The 19,800-nt window shown below is 45.4% G+C and overlaps 1 protein-coding gene and 1 long non-coding RNA gene across 3 annotated transcripts; one reads left to right on the top strand and one right to left on the bottom strand.

The window, feature by feature from the left end:
• Positions 1-913: 913 nt before the first annotated feature.
• Positions 914-19,177, bottom strand: etnk2 (ethanolamine kinase 2). 2 transcript variants are annotated; one of them, XM_064306474.1, is made up of 9 exons: positions 18,247-18,387; positions 15,092-15,827; positions 11,254-11,513; positions 9,155-9,295; positions 6,311-6,453; positions 5,768-5,851; positions 4,872-5,032; positions 3,921-3,994; positions 914-1,078 (listed from the first exon to the last, which is right to left on the bottom strand). In XM_064306474.1, the coding sequence occupies exons 3-9, from the start codon at positions 11,304-11,306 to the stop codon at positions 1,006-1,008; spliced, it is 729 nt and encodes a 242-aa protein (XP_064162544.1). In that variant the 5' UTR covers positions 11,307-11,513; positions 15,092-15,827; positions 18,247-18,387; the 3' UTR covers positions 914-1,005. The 2 variants fall into 2 exon arrangements, with proteins under 2 accessions (XP_064162544.1, XP_064162543.1); XM_064306473.1 differs by lacking the exon at positions 15,092-15,827 and having other exon boundaries at positions 18,247-19,177.
• Positions 1,551-10,755, top strand: LOC135238515 (uncharacterized). The gene is made up of 2 exons (XR_010325138.1): positions 1,551-1,807; positions 9,226-10,755. It is a non-coding gene; the product is annotated as an uncharacterized LOC135238515 (long non-coding RNA).
• Positions 19,178-19,800: the final 623 nt, after the last annotated feature.

Genomic DNA, 19,800 nt, shown 5'->3' with positions numbered 1-19,800 from the left:
AGAGAAAGGTAGAAATGCGGTCCTTCTAAGCCTGGAAAGCGATGTTCCAACTTGTGATGGCTCTGACCTACCGCCCCTACGAGGCAGAAACTGACCAGTCCACTGGACGTCCACGCCCATCGTTTTCTGCAGTTTAAAGCCAGCTAAGCCAAAGTGACTACCAAAAAAAAAAAAAAAAAAAGAAAAAAGTGCAGGAGGAAGCTTGCAGCTTTGGTCGAAGAGGAGGACAGCCGAGAGCTGAACATACATACACAGTACGTGACACGTCATGGCCCCTCCTACCGGAAAAAAAAAACAACCCCAAAAACACACTTCAAACCACACGGCAACGGCACAATACAAGGGCTGTCGGGGAGGGAATGTGCCGCCTCACTCACTATGGAAATAAACTCGGTTTGTACTGGCCGTGAGCAGCCCTGGGCCCTCTGTCACATGGGAAATGTCCACGGTAAGCTGGGAGTCGCCACGGTGACTGGGTTCTGCTGGCCAATCGGTGAGGAGGCTGCTGACTGGCTGGGAACTGTGGCTAGCTGGATACTCGCTTTGAGAAATAAAAAATAAATAAGGCCCAAGCCATTTCAGCTGAGAGAAACGGATGCAGAAGAATAAAGAATAAGTGTTTGTGTTTTTGTGTGTGTGTGTGTGTGTGTGTGTGTGTGTGCGTGCGCATGTGCACATACGCATGTGCTTGCCTGTCTGTGTGTCTATGTCTATGTATGTGTCTGCATGTTTGAGTAGGGCGGCGAGGTGAGCGTGGTGGACAAGTTGCTCCCCAAAAACGGTACATCACAGTAGATGCCCCAGATTCCCAAATATCCACCATTCCCACCTCAACCCCAGGGACCAAGTACACCTCCCCCTGCCCCGCCCCGCCCCGCCCCCACCCGCGGCCCCAACCCCGGCCCCACCCCCACCCCTCTGCCTTCCCCATCTGAAAAGTGCTTCTGCTCTCAGGGTCACAGAGTCAGCGATGGAGCCAGACTCCCGAGCGGTGTTCCGGGCCCTTCACTCCGGTATCTTCATGGCCTCGACAGCCGGCTTGGTTTTGAAGTACTGGTCGAAGCGCAGCACCGCATACCTGCAGGGGAACGCCGAGAGAGAGAGACAGAGAGAGAGAGAGAGAGAGAGAGAGAGAGAGGGGGGAAGAGATAGATTCGTTATTACGGTTGTTCTTCTTTGTAGCTCTTTGTGGCTCAACACAGCGCATGCCATGCCAATAAAGCACCTTGAAATTGAAATTAAACTGAAAGAGATAGAGAGAGAGAGAGAGAGAGAGATATGCCAAGGCCTAATGACAGATAACCCAGCCTGAAACCTGATTACATGGCAACACTGAAATATGTTCATCACAAGGACAATTACAGTAGAAGATATCGATATATGAACATAATTTCCTTCAGTGTGACAAGGCACCTCTGTGGTGGCTGTGCTTATGTGCAACTTTTCTGTTGCAACCACACGGTGAAATGTTTGGAGGAATGACGTGGGAATTGGATTTCACGATTTTGTTTTATTTTTATTAACTGACACATAACAGTTGGACCCTGTTTTCATTAGCCACACCCAAGTAAAAAACTTGATTGATGTGGAAACCCGGAAGTGACGTGACTTTAGGGAATTTCCTAGAGTAAAATGGCCACCGTGCAGTGCGAAACTAGAAAGATAAATCCCACAGTTGAGATGGAACAGGCCGAATATACAAAGAATTTTGGACACGAAGCCTTATTATTTCCGGCCTGCTAGGTGTCCTAGAGACCGGCAACAGGCGAGGAAGAGGAATATTAACGGAGATCCGCATAAGTTTGAGGTGAGAGAAATCCCGGCAACGTTTTCACGTTTTTCTGCATTGTAGGTTTGGTCTAAATGCAGTCACAGAATATAGCGGGTTTTTTTTCCAAAGATGGTAGTTCTCGATGTAATCGTGTCGCCGCGTTGACACATTTCTACGGTTTCGGGTCAGGTCCTCTTCATGGTAAGCAGACATTTTAGGATAGCGTTCCGATATTGCTTGTGTTGAAAGTGCTGCGACGGAAACGAAGATGGATTTACTTCGCCGTCACAGCTGTTCAGAATGTAAACAAATATGGCATTATTCACGGTCGGGAGAAATTTTTACCACAAAGCAAACTAGTTACTTGATAAAGGGTGCTAAGGACTGGGAGTATGGAGATGATGAATTCTTAAATCTACGCTGAGGTGCGTCTTCTGTTCACATCGGAAGATTGAATTTCTGTCTTTTGTCCTCAATTAAATACGATTTTGTTCACCGTTTCACTAAACTGCTGTGGGACTTCTATAACTGTTACTACCGGTTAGATCTATACGGAAAAGTGGCTGGCTGTCCCTACGTCACTGAACAAAATGCAAAATAAATAAATAAATAAATAAAATAGCTTTTTAAAAGACAGTTTACAGGCGTGTGGCTTTTAATTAGACCTCACTTTCTCGGAGAAATTATCATTATTATTTTCCCCATTAAATAGCAAGGTCAAAAGTTGCATTTAAAATTTCATAATGACGTTTTCCTGGAATTATATTTCCTGGAGCTGGATGAGCTTCTAATTAATTATTTCTTGGCCTGAACCGAAACTTCCACACACACACAACACCCATTGTTACGCTTAATCGGCACAGGTATTCGTGTACTCCAAGCCCCAGAGACCCGCGGCAGCTCTGCAATCACAGCAGACCAGGGATTGGATCACCTCACCCCACAGGGCGTCTGTTTTTGGAAACGGAACAGTCACCGCATGTACACTAAAAGCCTGTCAGTTATGGCAGCGTTCGCGCTTGGTCGTTGCGAAAAACGGAAACAAGAGCCACGCGGCCGTGCTTCTGCCCTTCCTTAATCGGGCTGTAACCAATCCCCAGTCTTCAGTGTTGTTGGTCTTCCCATCTGATTCAAAATGTAACGGCCCCTCCAACAAAGCTGTATTCTTTTACCAGTCATACAGATACAGCTGCTTATATATCAGCTGGTGCAGTCAAAAGACTGGGGAGCAGTGCTAGCAGCACCAAGGTTGTAGGTGTATAAAAGGCGTTTGCATGGTGCTTCACCTGAATTGTTTCAGTATGTCCAGCTGTATAACTGGATTGGATGTTTAAAAAATGTGCAGGTCGCTGTGGTTAGGGACGTATCTTAAAATGCCTAAAATGTACATGGTGTTGATTCGGCAGCTTTGACTGTGCATAACAGCGTGCGTGACGATTGCTGTACTCCTGCCGAATTAGCCTACCAGGTGGGGAGTAGAAGAACGTGACGATGTATTCAGTTCCAAAAATAGAGTGTGAGATGCAAAGTGCAGACATGAAGGTGTTTTATCTTTCTGTGAGCTGTGACCCTGTTCCCATCTGGCAGCAGTGCCAAATGGCGGTGGGGAAGATTCCAAGGGCCCTGACTAACGGGGGCCCTCAAATAAACACTGTGCAGAGATGGGGTGGTGGGACCCAGTGTGAGATCTTTTCACAGGGTCCAAAATCCAAGGCTGTACCCCCCGGGTGCACAGTGTTTGGATCTGGTCGGGTATGACCTCCTCAGGCCTGGCAGAGTCCAATCGGCATCATTTACACAAAATCACAGACTCGCCTTCTCCAGCAGCTGCAGGGGAGAGTGTGTTTTCAAGTGACCACAACACACCGCTCTTCTCATCTCTACGCAGTGCAGACAGGGCCGCAGCTATGAATTCTCAGGCCTGGGACAAAATATATTGGGAGGTCCCCCCCCACCCCCCCACCACCGGGGGGTGCACCTGATTAAAAGTAGGTGCACCCCGTATCCTGGCCCCCCTTTTAGACCTGGGCCTGGGACAAAGTGCTGCCCCCCGCCCCCTGCCCCCATTTTGCAGCCCTGCGTGTAGATGTTTAATATTAAATAAAACAAAAAATTTTCATATTTTTTAAATGCAACAGAGTTTGCTTACCCGAGGAAGTCAAAGTCGATGGAAGAATACTTTGCTTGAATGAGAGCCCAGAAACCCCAGAAGAAATGGGACGCCTGTAGGAAAAGGAGCGGATTTTAAGGCGTGACCAGACACCGGCAGCCTTTGGTTATGCTTTCCTGTTATTCTTTCGTGCTGCAGCACACAAAACGGGCATGGTCTACCTTAAAACAGCACAAAGTGGCATTAATACAGTGGTATTACTGGTGCTGCAAGCCTTAGGGTTGCAGAAGGAGGCTGAGAGGCAGAACTTGTTGATGAGACACGAACAACAAGCATCATCTGACCATTACAACATTTTAGGCTGCAGCCAAATGTATCTAGGCTATTATGATTATGATATAAATATAGACACAATGACAAAATGGTAATTTCACTGGTTGTTGTCACTTGTGTTAAGGCTTGCAAAACCTTTAGTTAAGGAAATATTCAGTATGGATAAAAATCTTTTTGCCCCCATTAGCAAATTACCTAAACTTAGTTGTCATTTTTTTTGTAATGAAAAATAGTGCCCTTTTAAAAATAAAGACAGCAGTTTGTTTTTTTCATTCACTCGTTCACTCAGTTGCTCACTCCTACTCACTCGCTGCCTCACTCACTCACCCACTCACTCACTCATGCACTCCCTCACTGGCTCACTGACCAGGGTGAACTTGTCGACCTGCACGTAGAGCGTCTCCAGCTCACGCCGGCTCACTGACTCACTCACTCCCTCACCCACTCACTGGCTCACTCACCAGGGCGAACTTGTTGACCTGCACGTAGAGCATCTCCAGCTCGTGCTGGCTCACCCACTCCCTCACCCCCTCACCCATTCACTGGCTCACTCACCAGGGCGAACTTGTTGACCTGCACGTAGAGCATCTCCAGCTCGTGCTGGCTCATTCACTCACCCACTCCCTCACCCCCTCACCCATTCACTGGCTCACTCACCAGGGCGAACTTGTTGACCTGCACGTAGAGCGTCTCCAGCTCGTGCCAGCTCACGTCCCCGCCCTTCTGGGTGAAGCGCTTGTAGGCCTGCAGGTAAATGAGGAGCCAGTCCAGCTGCATCTCCCTGCTGGGGAGCAGGCTGTAGTCCAGCTCGCTCATGCCTGCGGACGCAGCAAACGCACACACACACACACACCACAGGGACACAGCACAGATTAACCTCCCTGCCGTCCTCCCGTTAAAAACCGGCAGTTAAAAATCCCCTTTAATGTCAGTTCTTCAGCATGACATTTTATGACTTTTTCCAGGAGCGACCCTACCTTTAGAAAAAGTTAACCATTGCCCTTTTTATATTTCTTAAAAGCGGTACGCCATCGGGGTAGAAAAATTGTAGCACGAGTCCTTTCTCAACCCTGAAGTTAAACGAAATCATAAGTCATTCTCAAACTTAAGTGCCACACATCTATAATTATAGGAAAAAAATCAATTATGATGCGTTCTGGAGTACAAGCGAGTGGTGCGGACTCTGAACTGTGAAGTAGGAGAACGATTATTCACTGACATACTGATGAGTGACAGGTTGTTCCTACGTGAAAAATATTGATTTAGGGTTTAAAATTTAATTAAGAGGCTTTATCACAGGGGGTCTGGCAAAGGTGGGGGTCATTTACATAATGCGCATGCATAATATGAAGACGGAGCAAAGATCAAGCAGTGGCTCTCAATGGAGGCTAAAGTAGGCAGGCTGACTTTGCAACTGTGAGGTCCACCATTTCCCTTTTCACGTAACGCATTTGCACGCCTGCCAAAGCAGACGGCAGCTTTCTTCACCAGCCCGAGGTGTCATGGCGGAAGCTGTCTTCAGCAGCCGCCCCGCCCCCTCCCCACCCACTCACCTGCGAACTCATTGAAGTGGTTCCCGATGTCGAAGGCCTGGTAGTTGTAGCTGGAGTACTCGTAGTCTATGAACCTCACGTGACCTAAGAAGAGGAGGAGAGTTCATTCATTCACGACTTCCGCAGAAATCTAAATTTACGCATTTTGTCGTTTGTCTCCAGGCAATTTGACTTTTTACTGTTTTCTTGTCATTTAATTTTAATCTTTTAATTAGTTTTAATTGTGAAGCACTTTGTGTGTGTCTGTGAGAGGTGCTATATAAATAAAAGTTACTTACTTACTTTCAACTCAAGTCATGTGATTTTTTTTCCCATCACAACTACACTTTTTCTCAATTTTGGTTGCTATTTTAAAATTTTTTTCTTTAAGTAACATCAATATTTTTTCTTAAAGTTGCAGATCAATTCACTTTTTAGAAAAAGGCATTCACCTGCTCCTCAGTTATTTCAAAATCCCAAAATACGATTACGAGTCGTAGAACTGAGAGCTTGTGCAATGCTGCAGAAAATGCTATCTGCATGTTCGTTAAAGGTGTGCGGTACCTTCTTTAATGTTATGGATGATGTTCTTGCACAGCAGATCGTTGTGACAAAGAACCACCGGAGAGCCCAGCTGCGACAGGTGCTCCTTCATCCAGGCCATTTCCTGTTCTAACACTTCCTGGCTCGGAACTTCCTGTTGAATTCTGAAAACAAATCAAGGACGTGAAAAAGGAGGCAAAAAACGCTATTTTCGGCCTTACAATTGCAACGAAAGGCTTGTGCGGATATATATTTTCTCTCGCCTCAGAAACATTTTGAAAATCTTTACAACTTCATTTTAACACAGCGTTGAGTTCTGTTAGTAAAACGAGGGAGAGACATAAATGGAAATTAATAAAAGGTACATTCCATATAGACGTTAGGAAGAATGTTTTAATGCAGAGAGTAGCCAATGTGTGGAATAGCCTGCCAGATCACATAGCCTAAACCCTCAGGATTTTCAAGACTGGGCTTGATGCGGTGTTTGATACTATCTAGCCTGTAGGTAATCAGAGCACTAATTTAGTCAGGGGAATAGCGAGCATTGATGGGCTGAATGGTCTGTTCTCGTCATTATGCTATGTTATGTTGCATTCATTTCCCTGCCTCACAGCCATATGCTAACGCATGCTCTATGTGCAAACAGGAACAGACAGACATAATATCATGTGCACAAACATATTAAGACCCTGGAAGTCTCTCTGTTGCCCCCCCCCCCCCCAGACCCCCTGCAGTGAAGTGTCACGCCCTGAAGGTGGCCCGTGGAATGTCTGGGCGCCGAGAGGCGGGCGGGTGAGAGAGAGGGTTTATCCTCCGTCTGGCGACGGCGGCCAACCTGGGCGCCGGCCAACCGCTTTCCCGCCGCGCCGGGCTCCGGCGTCTAATCCCCTACGGGGCTTAAAGCCGCCGCTGGGGGGGGGGGGAGACGCGGTGCAGTCTGGGACACGGCCAGACGCGGCTCCCTGCCGCGGAATCGCTCCTGCTATGCGGAAGCTTTCGGCGGGGGGAGGCGGGCGGGGGGCGGGTTGGGCAGGGAGACGACTCGCCTCGGGACCTGGGGGGGGGCACGGCGACCCTCGGCGTTCTCTTTGCTAAAAGGCTGACGTGGCTGGTGCCGCCGCCGCCGCCGCTCGCAGCCGTCCCCATGGTCGGTAAACTCCGGCGGGTGAACATCTGCTGTTGTGTGGAACAGCAGGTGCTGCCATTGTCTTAGGCTGCCTTTATGACTGCATAACAACCTCACAATGCACTCAACCCGCTCACAATAGTGTATCAAACAGCGCAGTGATCCAGGTTTAGGATAAAAGCATTCTTGGGTAAGAACTGAGATTGGCAAGGCAGCGACTGTTTCTCCTTTACCCCCCCCCCCAAAAAAAAAAAATCCTTATAAACACTCCCAAAGGGTACTAACATGCACATCCTTCACCTTTAATGCATGTACGTAGTGATCTAAGACCTGCAACAGAAACCTAGGGAGCCAGGAAAGGGGAGTAGAGAGAACAGGAAATTCAGTGCAATGATCAGGTCACTTAACCCACACTGTCCCTTCATTAGCATATAATCTAGAGCAGGCCGATTTTCAGTCTTTTCTGATCCAGGGCCCTCCACCCAGGCTCAGACGCATCCAGGGGATCTCCATCATAAGTATAAAGGGCACCACACTTTCTTACTCCATAACAAAAATCCCTAGCTAAGTCGCTCTATGCATCTAAAATGAGCGGAGCAAATGCTTTTCGCGTCGGAGTGGAATTTTTTACTCAAGGCTAATTTCCACCTGCATGACCTAGTTTTGCCGTGGTTGCCATGAAATGGATACCTCTGTGACATCTCGCTCAATTTCCACTTCCTTGTGCTGAGATAAATGTGATCACAAGCCTCAGGCCCGTGATTCACTGGATCAAAAACTAGTTTTCTATAATTTTATATACTGACTTTTCACATACGCGGTGATATAGTATCACTGTTAGCTTCTGCAGAATTTCCACCCCCCTGAAAGACCAGAGTATTTTTTTCAGCCCAGCCAAATATTTACAGCAAACATGTAGACTCCTACACTCGATAGTTATCTGCAACTTGCCTGCCAATTGTCATTCTTCCTGTCTCGTAGTTTTCCCTAAGCAATAGGTTGGCGTCATTAGCATTCAGTATTTAACAATTTACCTACCTGTGTCCAGACATCATGAGGCATTCTGGGACATGTTACATTACAGACATGTAGCAGAAGCATATTGGAACGGTTGACCATGTTACATGTTACATGTTACATTACAGACATGTAGCAGAAGCATCTTGGAATGGTTGACCATGTTACATGTTACATTACAGACATGTAGCAGAAGCATCTTGGAATGGTTGACCATGTTACATGTTACATTACAGACATGTAGCAGAAGCATATTCGAATGGTTGACCATGTTACATGTTACATTACAGACATGTAGAGAACACTTCGAATGGTGACACATGTTACATGTTACATGTTACATTACAGACATGTAGCAGAAGCATCTTGGAATGGTTGACCATGTCACAAGTTACATTACAGGCATGTAGTAGAATAATCTTGGGATGGTTGACCATGTCACATGTCACATTAAAGGCATGCAGCAGCACCATATAGCAGAGAATCTTTTCCAGAGCGACAAACACAGCTTTGCAGCTTCTACATTGTAATGTTTTGGATACTGAAGCAATTTAGGTTAAGCACCTTACTGAAGGGTACAACAGCATTAGGAACAGCAGTGTCCTACCTGGGAATTGAACCTGTTTCGCTTACAAGCCCAGTCCCCTAACCGTTACACTACACTGCCACCCCCCCACCAGAACCAGGAAGAGTGTGAAAGGAGGCGGGCGGGGGGGTGTTACCTAGTGTTAGAGGCCTGGTCGGTGAACTCTGTGGCCACCAGGCTGAAGTACTTCCTCATTTTGATCCACAGGTTGGGCTTGGGAATGCAGCCGTTGTGAGCGTGGATGGCGTGGATGCGGGCCATCTCCTCGGCGATCAGCCTGCCGTGGCAACAGAGGGCTTACATCACCACCGCACAGCACCGCAATAACACCATCCCCTGAGGTGGTATGGTGATTACTTTTAATCTTTTTTGGGTTTTTTTTTTTTTGAGATTCTGACTGTAAACCAGACATGGTCAAATACGTATTTGTTTTGGATTCAAAGACTTTTCTACACTTTAGTAAGTTTGTCTGTATGTATTGGAACCGATGACATTCTCTCAAAAAGTGAAAACCCCACATTTTGGTCATATTGGCAGGCTCAGTTGCACCAGGCAAGATCAACAGGGCACAGAAAAGTATTTGAATCCAAAACAAATACGTATTTGACCCAGGTCTGCTGGAAACACAGTAATATCTGTTAATACCCATAAGGTCACCACCCTGGGATTTTACATCAGTACAGGAAGGTAGTACTAATGAATTGGCAAAGGACTCGTCCACAAATTCTGGCCATGAAATGAGTCTCCACTTGTTCCAAATGTAGCCATTATCAATGACGAGTGTAATACAGAAAAGCATTCATTCAGGATTAACTACCTTCACTTATTTGTTCACTTGAGGTTGTTTTTAATATATTACCCCTCACATGATGACGTAGGCCACTCCTTTGCAGTAGTAAACATTACTGGAAATGGGAAATTACTGGAAGTTCCTGGCAGTTGACGGAACCTGCACAAGCAGGTTATGTGAAAACTTCCTGTGTCGAATGTCACACGCGGCTCTGTCCATAGTGGTGATGGAAGACACGCGACGTTATGCAATTATGCAAAAACTGTTCATTATTGCCTCTGGCTAGTATGTACCATAAACCCCTCTGCGGGCAGGACGGGACACAGAGCGTGTTGTAAAAGTTTAACCGTAAAAGGCCCTAGATCGATAGCGGGTGCACGCTGTTACACAGAGATCCTAAACGATCGGTAAAGTGGGCAGGGGAACATAAGCCTGGGCTCAAAACTGTGACCTTTCTGCCACCAAAAATTTGAACGGTGCTTCTAGGCCATGGCATCTTTTCATTTCTGAGGAGACCTTGGTACCTCAGATCTTGGGGGTCCTCATTGTCTGAACTTAAACCACGGCTTCAGCAGAGAATCGCCCCACCCATGACTTGAAGGTCTCCTCTCTACCTTGTAGTAGCGATGCCCAATACCACTGATTTCCTTTTCTATGTGATACCAATTAATACCAGGGCTAGTATCACAATACCGATACTGATGGCCATACCCATACCAATAGTTTTAAAAGTATTCTTGTGTACATACTGTAAATGTGGGAAGTCTTTTGAGTTTTGCAGTGAAAATTGCTAAATGCGGACATCAAACATGTATATTTGAAAGCCTTTACATTAGTATTGAATAAACTGCCAAAGATTATTTTTCTCTTCTTGTTTTCTGTTTAATAGCAATTATAAACGCATATTCAATTGTTCAACAACGTTCAATAAATGTTCAATAATATAATTACCCTTTACGGAGTTATTCAACTGAAAATTTGGGGTACTCAAACACCCTTAAATGAAATAAGCAATATACATAAAACCTCTTTAGAATAATTAATAAAAATATTTTTATATTCGTAATTTGCTGTGTGACCGTCTGTGACTGCGTGCTTCTCCATGTGCCTGCCTGTGTGTGTGTGTGTGTGTGTGGAGACAGAGGGTGGAAGGAGAGGGTGGAAGGATAAGTAGATCCCCTCCTACACAATTATCTACAATATTTTGTTTTTTTCAGTATCAGATGCACGTTCAGTTTCATTATAATATAAATGTTAAAAATGACCTGATTACAGAGAACACTTGGTATCGATATGTGAGGATTCTCAAAAAATGAAAACGTCAGGACTGGAAGTGTCGATACTTCCGGACCGATCCACCCGCCCCAGCTTTCTAGGCTGGACCGTTACCCCAGAGGACCACGAGGCCCCTTAACGACCGCGGACTGAGCCCGAGAGCGGCGTACCTGAGCAGCCCGGGGTCCCTGACGTCCAGGGGCCCCAGGGCGTCGCCCTGCATGAACTCGTAGCAGATGCCGTTCTGGAAGGTGCAGTACAGGCGCGGCGCGCAGCCGTTGGCGTGCAGGACCTGGAAGCTGCGCAGCTCGTTGTCCCGGTCCACGATCAGCTCCGTCTTGTTGCCGTACACCCGCACCAGCACCACGTCCTCCGGCGCCTCCTCCACGTAGCAGCCCACCAGCTTGTTGGTGGTTCCGTCAGTGAAGAACTGAAGGGGGGGGGGGGGCGGAAGGGGGGACACGCCATCATGGACCCGGCGCACGGTGTAGCCACAACAGCACGAGCCGTTGAGCACATCATCACACGGTGAGCAGTCACTCCAGAGACTGCAAGGTGAACCGATCCCAGTGAAAGTTCTGCGAACCTCAGGGAAATTAGCGTCTCCGTGCCCCGGCCCTATCTGGACAGGTCTCCAAAAACCGCCGTCGGAAATGTAAACCGAAGCGAATAAGGAAATGTTTTTTTGCACGGGTTGCGCTGGCTATCAGCGCTCTTTCATTTTCACAAAACGCAGGGTATGCTCAGCTTTTATCTGATTGGGCGTGCGCGTTCTGTTTACACGTCCACAGTGAAAACCGAAAGCGTGTAACCTGGAACCAGCTCATCAGTCAACACCGGCGCTGCTGTCCTAGGAGGCCAGGGAAACCTCATTTTGTGTGCGTCCTTTATTTAGGATAAGGTAACGGGAGCAACGTCATTCAAACGGTTTCTCAGCTGATTACTCCCAGCCGACACGCAGAATATTACACATCCGTGAGGGTTTTTTCAAACTAGCGTGTCTAAACTCAAAAAGTTAATGGATCAGTACACCTGCATTTTAATTTATTTTAAGCGTGGAAAAACATGTGACCTCTGGATTCTGTTATGATATTATAGTCAGAAGCCACGCACATTTTACAATGAAGAAACTTCCAGAAATCTACCGTCCTGTAGGTTTTCACTCCGACCCTAACAAAGCACACCTCATTCAACAGTTATAAATCTCGTTGAGCTGCTTTATTAGTAGAATCAAGTGTGTCAAATTATGGTTGAAATGAAAACCTACAGGGCGATATATCTCTATCTGTTGAATGAGGTGTGCTTTGTTAGTGTTGGAGTGAAAACCTACAGGGTGGTAGATCTCTATCTGTTGAATGAGGTGAGCTTTGTTAGGGTTGAAATGAAAACCTACAGGAAGGTAGCTCTCCAGGAACAGGATTAGGCAGCCCTGGTGTAGGGCAGCAGATTATTCCGCTAAAAAGCAGTTGACGCACTCTCACCCCGCCACCCAGCGCTGCATTTCTGAAATTCCCTGCATGTGTTTGTCCAGAGATGCCAGCGTAGTGAACGCAGGGGCAGATCATCAGGCACGCGGGCACAGCTTTTGATCGGACAACGGCACTTTTGTGAGCCCTTTATTTTCAGATCTGTGCTTGCACAGACACAATGAAGCCCGTAAGACCGGCCGCCATTCTTCCAATACCTCTGCCTCCGTGTGCTGCTGCTGCATGTGCCGGCGTCAATGAGCACACGTGTTTGGAGCAAATATCAGAATGACACGATTTACTCCTAAATGGCCGTGTGACATGGGAGAATGAGTTTTTTTTACGTGTGTGTGAGCAGTGTCACACCTAGGTTGCCTGAATTATTTTCTAATATTTTATATGACTACTGTATTACTGGCACTTATGTCCCAAGAGGGGGGGGGGGGGGACGCTAATGTAAATCAGACATGAACTCTGTGTCAAAATGACTGGACAGTGAAGTCCTCCTCTGCAAACAGTAACAGCAACACCACTCCCCACTGCTCATTATTTGCACACTGTTACTTATCACTTGGATCTTGTGGCCATGACTTGTCCTCGGATATGGCAGATGTTCTTCCTGTGTGGTCACACTTGACAGTTATAAACAGCACCCCCCCCAACCTCCCCCCGCCAAAGTCACCTGATGAAAGTGTTCACAGTCACCCTAATCCACCTGGAATGTGGGCATCAGCGCTGAGGTAATCTTACATGCTAACCTAATGACTGCAGGGCTGCCATGGTTACAGCCTGGCACGTGATCCAGCCAGAACATGTGAGCGTAGCATAGCGTAGCGTAGCATAGCATAGCATAGGGTAGCACAAGCTCTGCAGTCAATATAAAATAAGTTTTTTTTAAATAATCATTAGGAAATATGTTCTCAGGTATTCCGTAGGGGTGTAAACCCCAGGCTTCACCACGATAAGATACGAATTCCATTCTTGAGGAATTGAGAAATTTTGCAGTGATACGATCCAAAACAATCCGATATCGTAAACGTTCAATATGTATGATCCAGCTAACACAATGCTGTTACAACATACACATGCGACACTAAAATGAGGTTGAGAGGGCAAAAACTTATTGACGTCATGTCTAACAGAAGGAAAAACAGCAGAATTTCTACATTTGCATGACCGGCTATCTTTACAGCCAGTTTTCTTGCTGATAAACTGCCACTGCTGTAGCAGCATCACAGTGATCACTGTCAAATCAGTGAAGTCAACCGGAACCCTCTTAGACAGAAACAAGTCCCTCTTCCTGAGAAGCCCATTGAGTAAAATATAAGTTACAGTAACTTATAAAAATGTTATAAAGGGCCAGGAAACTGGATTCAACCCGTGGTTATATTCCCCAGAAGTGACAATTGATTGTCTTCTTAATATTTCTTTCAAGTTTTCAATGCAATTATATCCATTAAATTGTAATAAACAGTATTAGATTATTGTGATCTGTTCAGCAGACAAGGACAGGGTGGGCGTGTATCCTGCACTCATTAACATAAATACCTGTAAGACAGGTCATATGTAAACCATTCCTCATCGCTAGCTAGGTTAGAGCTGGTTAGAGCAGATTGTTCCATGTAGTAAACTTACACTACCAGACAAAATGTGAGAAAACAACATAAACTATCCTTTACATTATATAGTTAAGCCTGAAGATCATTCAATGTGTAATAACGTTGTAACACTGAGCTACGGTACACTAACATTAGACTCTATAGCAGCCTCAAACTCCGGATAATACACCCCAATGAAGAAAGTCCGTGATTCCTCATGTCTATGCTTGAAAGCTATTTAATTGCCCCTAGCTAACGGTAGGCCTACCTACCGATCCTCCACGTTCTGCGACAAGTTCCAGGCGAAAATGGGCACTGCAAATACCAACTGTACGGGCGACATAGCTCAGGAGGTAAGACCGATTGTCTGGCAGTCGGAGGGTTGCCGGTTCAAACCCCACCCTGGGCGTGTCGAAGTGTCCTTGAGCAAGACACCTAACCCCTAACTGCTCTGGCGAATGAGAGGCATCAATTGTAAAGCTCTTTGGATAAAAGCGCTATATAAATGCAGTCCATTACCAGTCCATTTACTGTAATATTGCAGTGCCGGTGGGTTCCAGGAATAAAACCCATTCTTGTAGGTCTCTTCATTTTTGGGAAAAGAAAAAAGCATATTTTACTTTCTCCACATCAAGAGAAGGGACAATGCTTAGGCATTATGAATTTAGCTTGCATTACCCACACAAAAGTGGCAACAGCACCATGTAGGCCTACATATTACATCTAGAAAGGATTTCACTGTTTTTTGTAACATAACTAACACCGATTTAACCCCACCCACTAAAAACCTGGTGTTTGACCAAGGGGGAAAGCGAGCCAATTTCGGCACCATTTCTTGGCCTTTTGTGCATGCAAAAAAAGTATTAAAACGACACGTCAGCAAAGAATTCACAGATTTAAGTTTCCTGGACCTTTAAAAACAGTCACATGAAACAGGATCAGACCTTCTGTTGTGCAGCCAGGATTAAATGTGATGTCGTGGCTGCTCGGTCTCGGGCCGGTAGACGTCCCACCGTCGAACGAAGTGAAAAAAGAGACTGGCTCGCGCGAGGCTAACTTCCCACTGACTCACCGAAAATGAACAAACTTTTTGCCGTGCTGTTCCTTCAGTTCCAGGCTGAGGGCAGTTAACCTCAGTGATCTGACTGGCACGTGAGCAGAGCGGATACCAGCGCTCAGGAAGCTGTGCTCGAGCTCCACTCTGCTCACATGCCCTGGCTCCGAGGGCCGACGTTAACCCTTCGAGGTGTGAGATCACGAATTAAATGCGATTGGAATGTTCTCGACTGAACATTCTAATGCTGATGTCACAATCGCTGCTGGCGACTGAGAGCAACGGAGTTCTAGAACACTGACTCAGAATTCTGAGAAAACATTCCAAACACAACCTACCATTCAAAAGGATTTTAATGGCGTTAAGTGCCTGGCACCTCTATACTCCCCAGCCAAAGGCGTGTGGGGCCTGTCAAGCAAAAGCCGCCAAAACAATCCCTTTCCATTGATAAAAGCGTGCGGGTGCTCTGCACAGCGATTAACACTCGACCAGGGCAGTCCTCGTTGGGGACAGGCCAATACCATCCCCAGCGAGGGTGGTTTCTCTCTGTCGCCGATAGGGCCGCTTGCCGTGCGAACCCAACCAATCGGGATACGAGGCCACTTCTCCAGATGCCCTCGGACTGTCTGGGTCACAATGGGAAAACAAAATAATAATTCAGCATATCTGCCCAGACAGAGAGGAAGGCAGGAGAGCACATAGCAAAAGAAAGCAGCATAGAGCACAAAAAAGCTACTTCATGCCCGTGAAGGCCAAGAACAAGGCCACGCTGACACAGACAACATAGTTCTATATTCCACAGAGGAAGGGTAGAGGATCCTGACTGCACTATATTAAAGCAACGGTTTACAATTTCTGCCTTCCTGGTGTCACATTTCTACCAAATGCAGAAGGCGGAAAAACTAGAATACTCAACATACACCTGTTTCAAAATCATGTGAAAACCGGTTACTTGCAGACTTATGGTGGTGGTAGTGTTGAGATGGAATGTAACTTATTGTTATAGAAGTAATTATATAATTTCATTCTCAATCAGTAATTTAATTAGTATATTTAGTGGGAATTGAGTAGTCTTTGTAACATTTAAAGAATTATTTTATGAAATCTCATTTTGTATTGGCTGTGGTAACATCTTTAATCTGAACTAAACTTTAGATACCATTTCTTGCCAGTTGTTTAGATCTGAGAACATTCACAGCACAAATATTCAAGGAATCCGAGTTACAGCCAAGTCTCCTTCTACATTACAAATACTTAGCAGACGCTCTTATCCAGAGCGATGAACAGATATAATACAGACAAACATAATATTTTTTAACAAATTCCCATTAATTTGTCAGGCAGTCAACCAAACACAACAAGCTTGATACCTCCTTGCATTGCTGCTGGCTTCATTTACTAGAATTTATACAGTCAAATAAAAAATTATACCAGGCAATTATACAAAGTAGGTTATACAAATTATACATACAAATTATTGGGAGTTTGTTTAAGTTAATGTTCTAGAACATTCCTTTGCATTCCTAAGTAGTGATTATTACGTCAGCATTATAATGTTTAGTTAAGAACATTCTAATCAGGTGTTGTGACCTCACTCCTTAAAGGGTTAATAAGGCGCCGCGTTGGACCATGAGCTGTGACGTCAGACCATCAGACCATCGATTTCGTGGCTACTCAACTGCGTAGCCGGGTCACCTGGGCAACGGACAGATAGTCAGAGTAATCCGCCAAGCAGCGAGGGCTTCATTAACTTTATGCATTTGATAGAAAAACCACATCCAAAAAAATAATAAAAAATCCCCCTACACCCTAATTGAACAACTGCATGTGGTTGAAAATAACACTGATGAGGGTGGAGACGGTCATTTGGCACTGCAACAGTACACTTAAATCAGGGTGTATAGTAAAGTGTGCTGAAGACAGAATTGACTGTATGGTAAATACCAACTACAAACTAAAGAGTGACACCAGAACATAATTAATTAAAATCTAGCGAGTAATTTACAAGCCTATTAATTGAAATAGCTTCTTTATTAGGTAGCTATGCGAGCAGTTTCATATTCAGCCATGTTAGCTAGAGACTAGACAGACTAATGTGACATTTGCAGCAGCAACTGTCACTTGCATGTGTGTCTGCATCAATGACGTTAGCTTTCCCCTAAACTGTGGTACGCAAAGATAGCTAGGCAAACACACATTTGCGTCGCTGGATATCAATGGCGGAATATTTGTACAACAGCTGTCGCATACATGTGCGAGTCAACAAAAACCTTCTTCCAAAAGTACGGAGTGCTAGCTTGGCAAGCCCACTTTTGCATCCCTAGATACAGTTCACTAACGTAGGGCCCCTTTAAATTAGTCTACATTACATTACGCAAAGCGCAACGTGAAATCTTTGTGGCAGGAGGGTTAACTTGGCGAACATCGCTCAAAGAAATAGCCGGGTAGTCATTTTCATCGGCCATTTATATCATCTACACAGGGTATAATACTAGTCTAGCTCACTGCGGTATTGGATGACCAGCTACATTTGTTTCTACTAACGTACTATTTTGTAGAATAAATATATGGCTAGCAATCTAGGTGGCAAAACACATAGACGTTTTCACGAGATCGATACAAAAATCATACTTAGCAATCGTAAGTGTAAGTCTCATCATATCAACCGATTAACCTGATTTTGCCGGCTAGCTACTTATGCTGGGGGGGCGGTGAGGGCGTTATGCAGCTAGCTATTGTAAAATATCTAAGGGGGTTGACCCTAAAGCTTCTACTGTGAGATATCTAAACCGTTAGATACTGCTTTCAGCGAAATGGTACTTCTACCAACATGCACGATTGATCGTTTTTAGCCTGCGTGTTCGCTAATGCTAGCTAGTTCCAAAAAAATGAAATCATGGTAAGTGGCCTACGTCGATGATGCGATTAAAGAAATGTTCGCTAGTTCGCCAACTTCCAAGGTACCGCAAGATATCCATCGTATGTCTTTAGTGTGGCTAGCTAGCTAATCACACATCCATGAGATAAGTATCATTCATAACTTACCTTGGTTTTGACAAGGTTGATGTCCCATGCCGGTCGAAGCTCTTTCATGAGTTTCATCGCGCCATCTGTGACATTATGTTCGTCCACAAAAATGGGGAATTTTCTGATTATGGGCGAGCCGACGGGCACATGTATCTCGGTCTCCATTTTAAGGTGCTTCTTTTTCCTTTTAGAATTTATGATAGCTATTTGTGCTGTGGGGCATGTAGTCAAAAGCGTGCCTGACGTAGGTATATCGGTAGATGCAGTAAAAGCCGCGACTCAGCCGGAGACAGATTAATTATCTCAGGTTAACCTGTAAACTAGCGAACCGACTTTACTAAGCTAACTAACGTAAATGTTACTCGTCAACCGACTTTAGATTGTCAAGGCTATGTCCTGCTTGGCACCGCCCTCACTGAATCATCCGATTACAGTCTTACAGTCGTTCCCGTGCAATTTGAAGTCAGTGAGAGCCGTGGCTACAGCAAATGACACGGATGGCTGACGCCCACTTTCTCTGCTGTGACTGAAGATGGCTTATCAGGAGATTGTTCGATTGGTTTGAGATGTGTGCCACACCGAACATCAGTCTGAAGCTTTTTGGGGGCGAGGATGGGACTGCCGAACGCAGTGAATGGTGTAACTTGTTCTCTTAACGTTTACGACATTTAAAACTGCTTATTTTCCTACCAAACTATCACACCACGCTCTAGCTTTTTTTTTTGAGAGTTTGCATACAATTTATATGCTGAGTGAATTGTGATGTTGTTGCTAGGCCACTGCATACTGTGCAACCCTACGCTTTTGGTTCACTGAACCAAATGGCTAACATACATTTTAACTAAATGGGAGGTACCCTCATTGTTCACACATTAATGCAGACAGCGCAATCTGCTGCCGCACGATATCTTTTCGATAGTAGCTAGCATTTCCAAACCTCCAAAAGAAAAATCCAAATGAATTTAATGTGTACCAGAATCCGATGACGAAAGTAAACTGGGAGTTAAGCATCTCGACACAAGAATCACCGAGGTGGTCTTTTGGAACACAGGGACGACAGGATGACATATCTAATGTTTGAATACATTGTCGCTCTCTAGTGGGTGGAAGACCGCATGACAAAATAATTGCTTCTGGAAAAAGGTTTTAGGAAAAAAATGAGATCAACAGTATATCTATCGTTCAGGCTTGCTGCATAGGGATTGTGTGGTGTATGTATGTGTTATTTGTCATGTATTATCATGTCATGTAGGCCTAGGAATTTCTTTGCATTTCGGTTGGATTAATGTTGGAATCGTGTCCCAGACGAAGCTGTGAAAAAAATGTTAAGAATGCACGCCTATCACATAGCCTTGATGTGGCCTCCACATTCAGGTCTCTGAGTACAGGCCGACTGATTAAAAATCACACTCTCTCGCGCCGCACATACGTTTGCACACACAGCAAATATGCCCAAGCAAACCAACTCAAAATATCGTACACTGGGAAATTAGTACAATATCCAGTGTGCGTAAGGACTGACAATAATGTTGGTGTCGTTCCAAATTTGGTATCTTCATTAGTGACTGAAGG

This window comes from Anguilla rostrata, chromosome 13, assembly GCF_018555375.3.
Source record: "Anguilla rostrata isolate EN2019 chromosome 13, ASM1855537v3, whole genome shotgun sequence".
Taxonomy (NCBI): domain Eukaryota; kingdom Metazoa; phylum Chordata; class Actinopteri; order Anguilliformes; family Anguillidae; genus Anguilla; species Anguilla rostrata.
This window is presented reverse-complemented; position numbering and strand designations above follow the sequence as displayed.

What these genes read in the sequence shown, in the direction of transcription:
- etnk2 (XM_064306473.1), bottom strand. Translation starts at nt 18,393, where the DNA reads ATGGAGACCGAGATACATGTGCCCGTCGGCTCGCCCATAATCAGAAAA. An exon ending in TCAACCTTGTCAAAACCAAG is followed by an intron (nt 11,514 to 18,246) that starts GTAAGTTATGAA and finishes CCCCCCCTTCAG; the next exon opens with TTCTTCACTGACGGAACCAC. An exon ending in ATCGACTTTGACTTCCTCGG is followed by an intron (nt 1,079 to 3,920) that starts GTAAGCAAACTC and finishes GTTCCCCTGCAG; the next exon opens with GTATGCGGTGCTGCGCTTCG.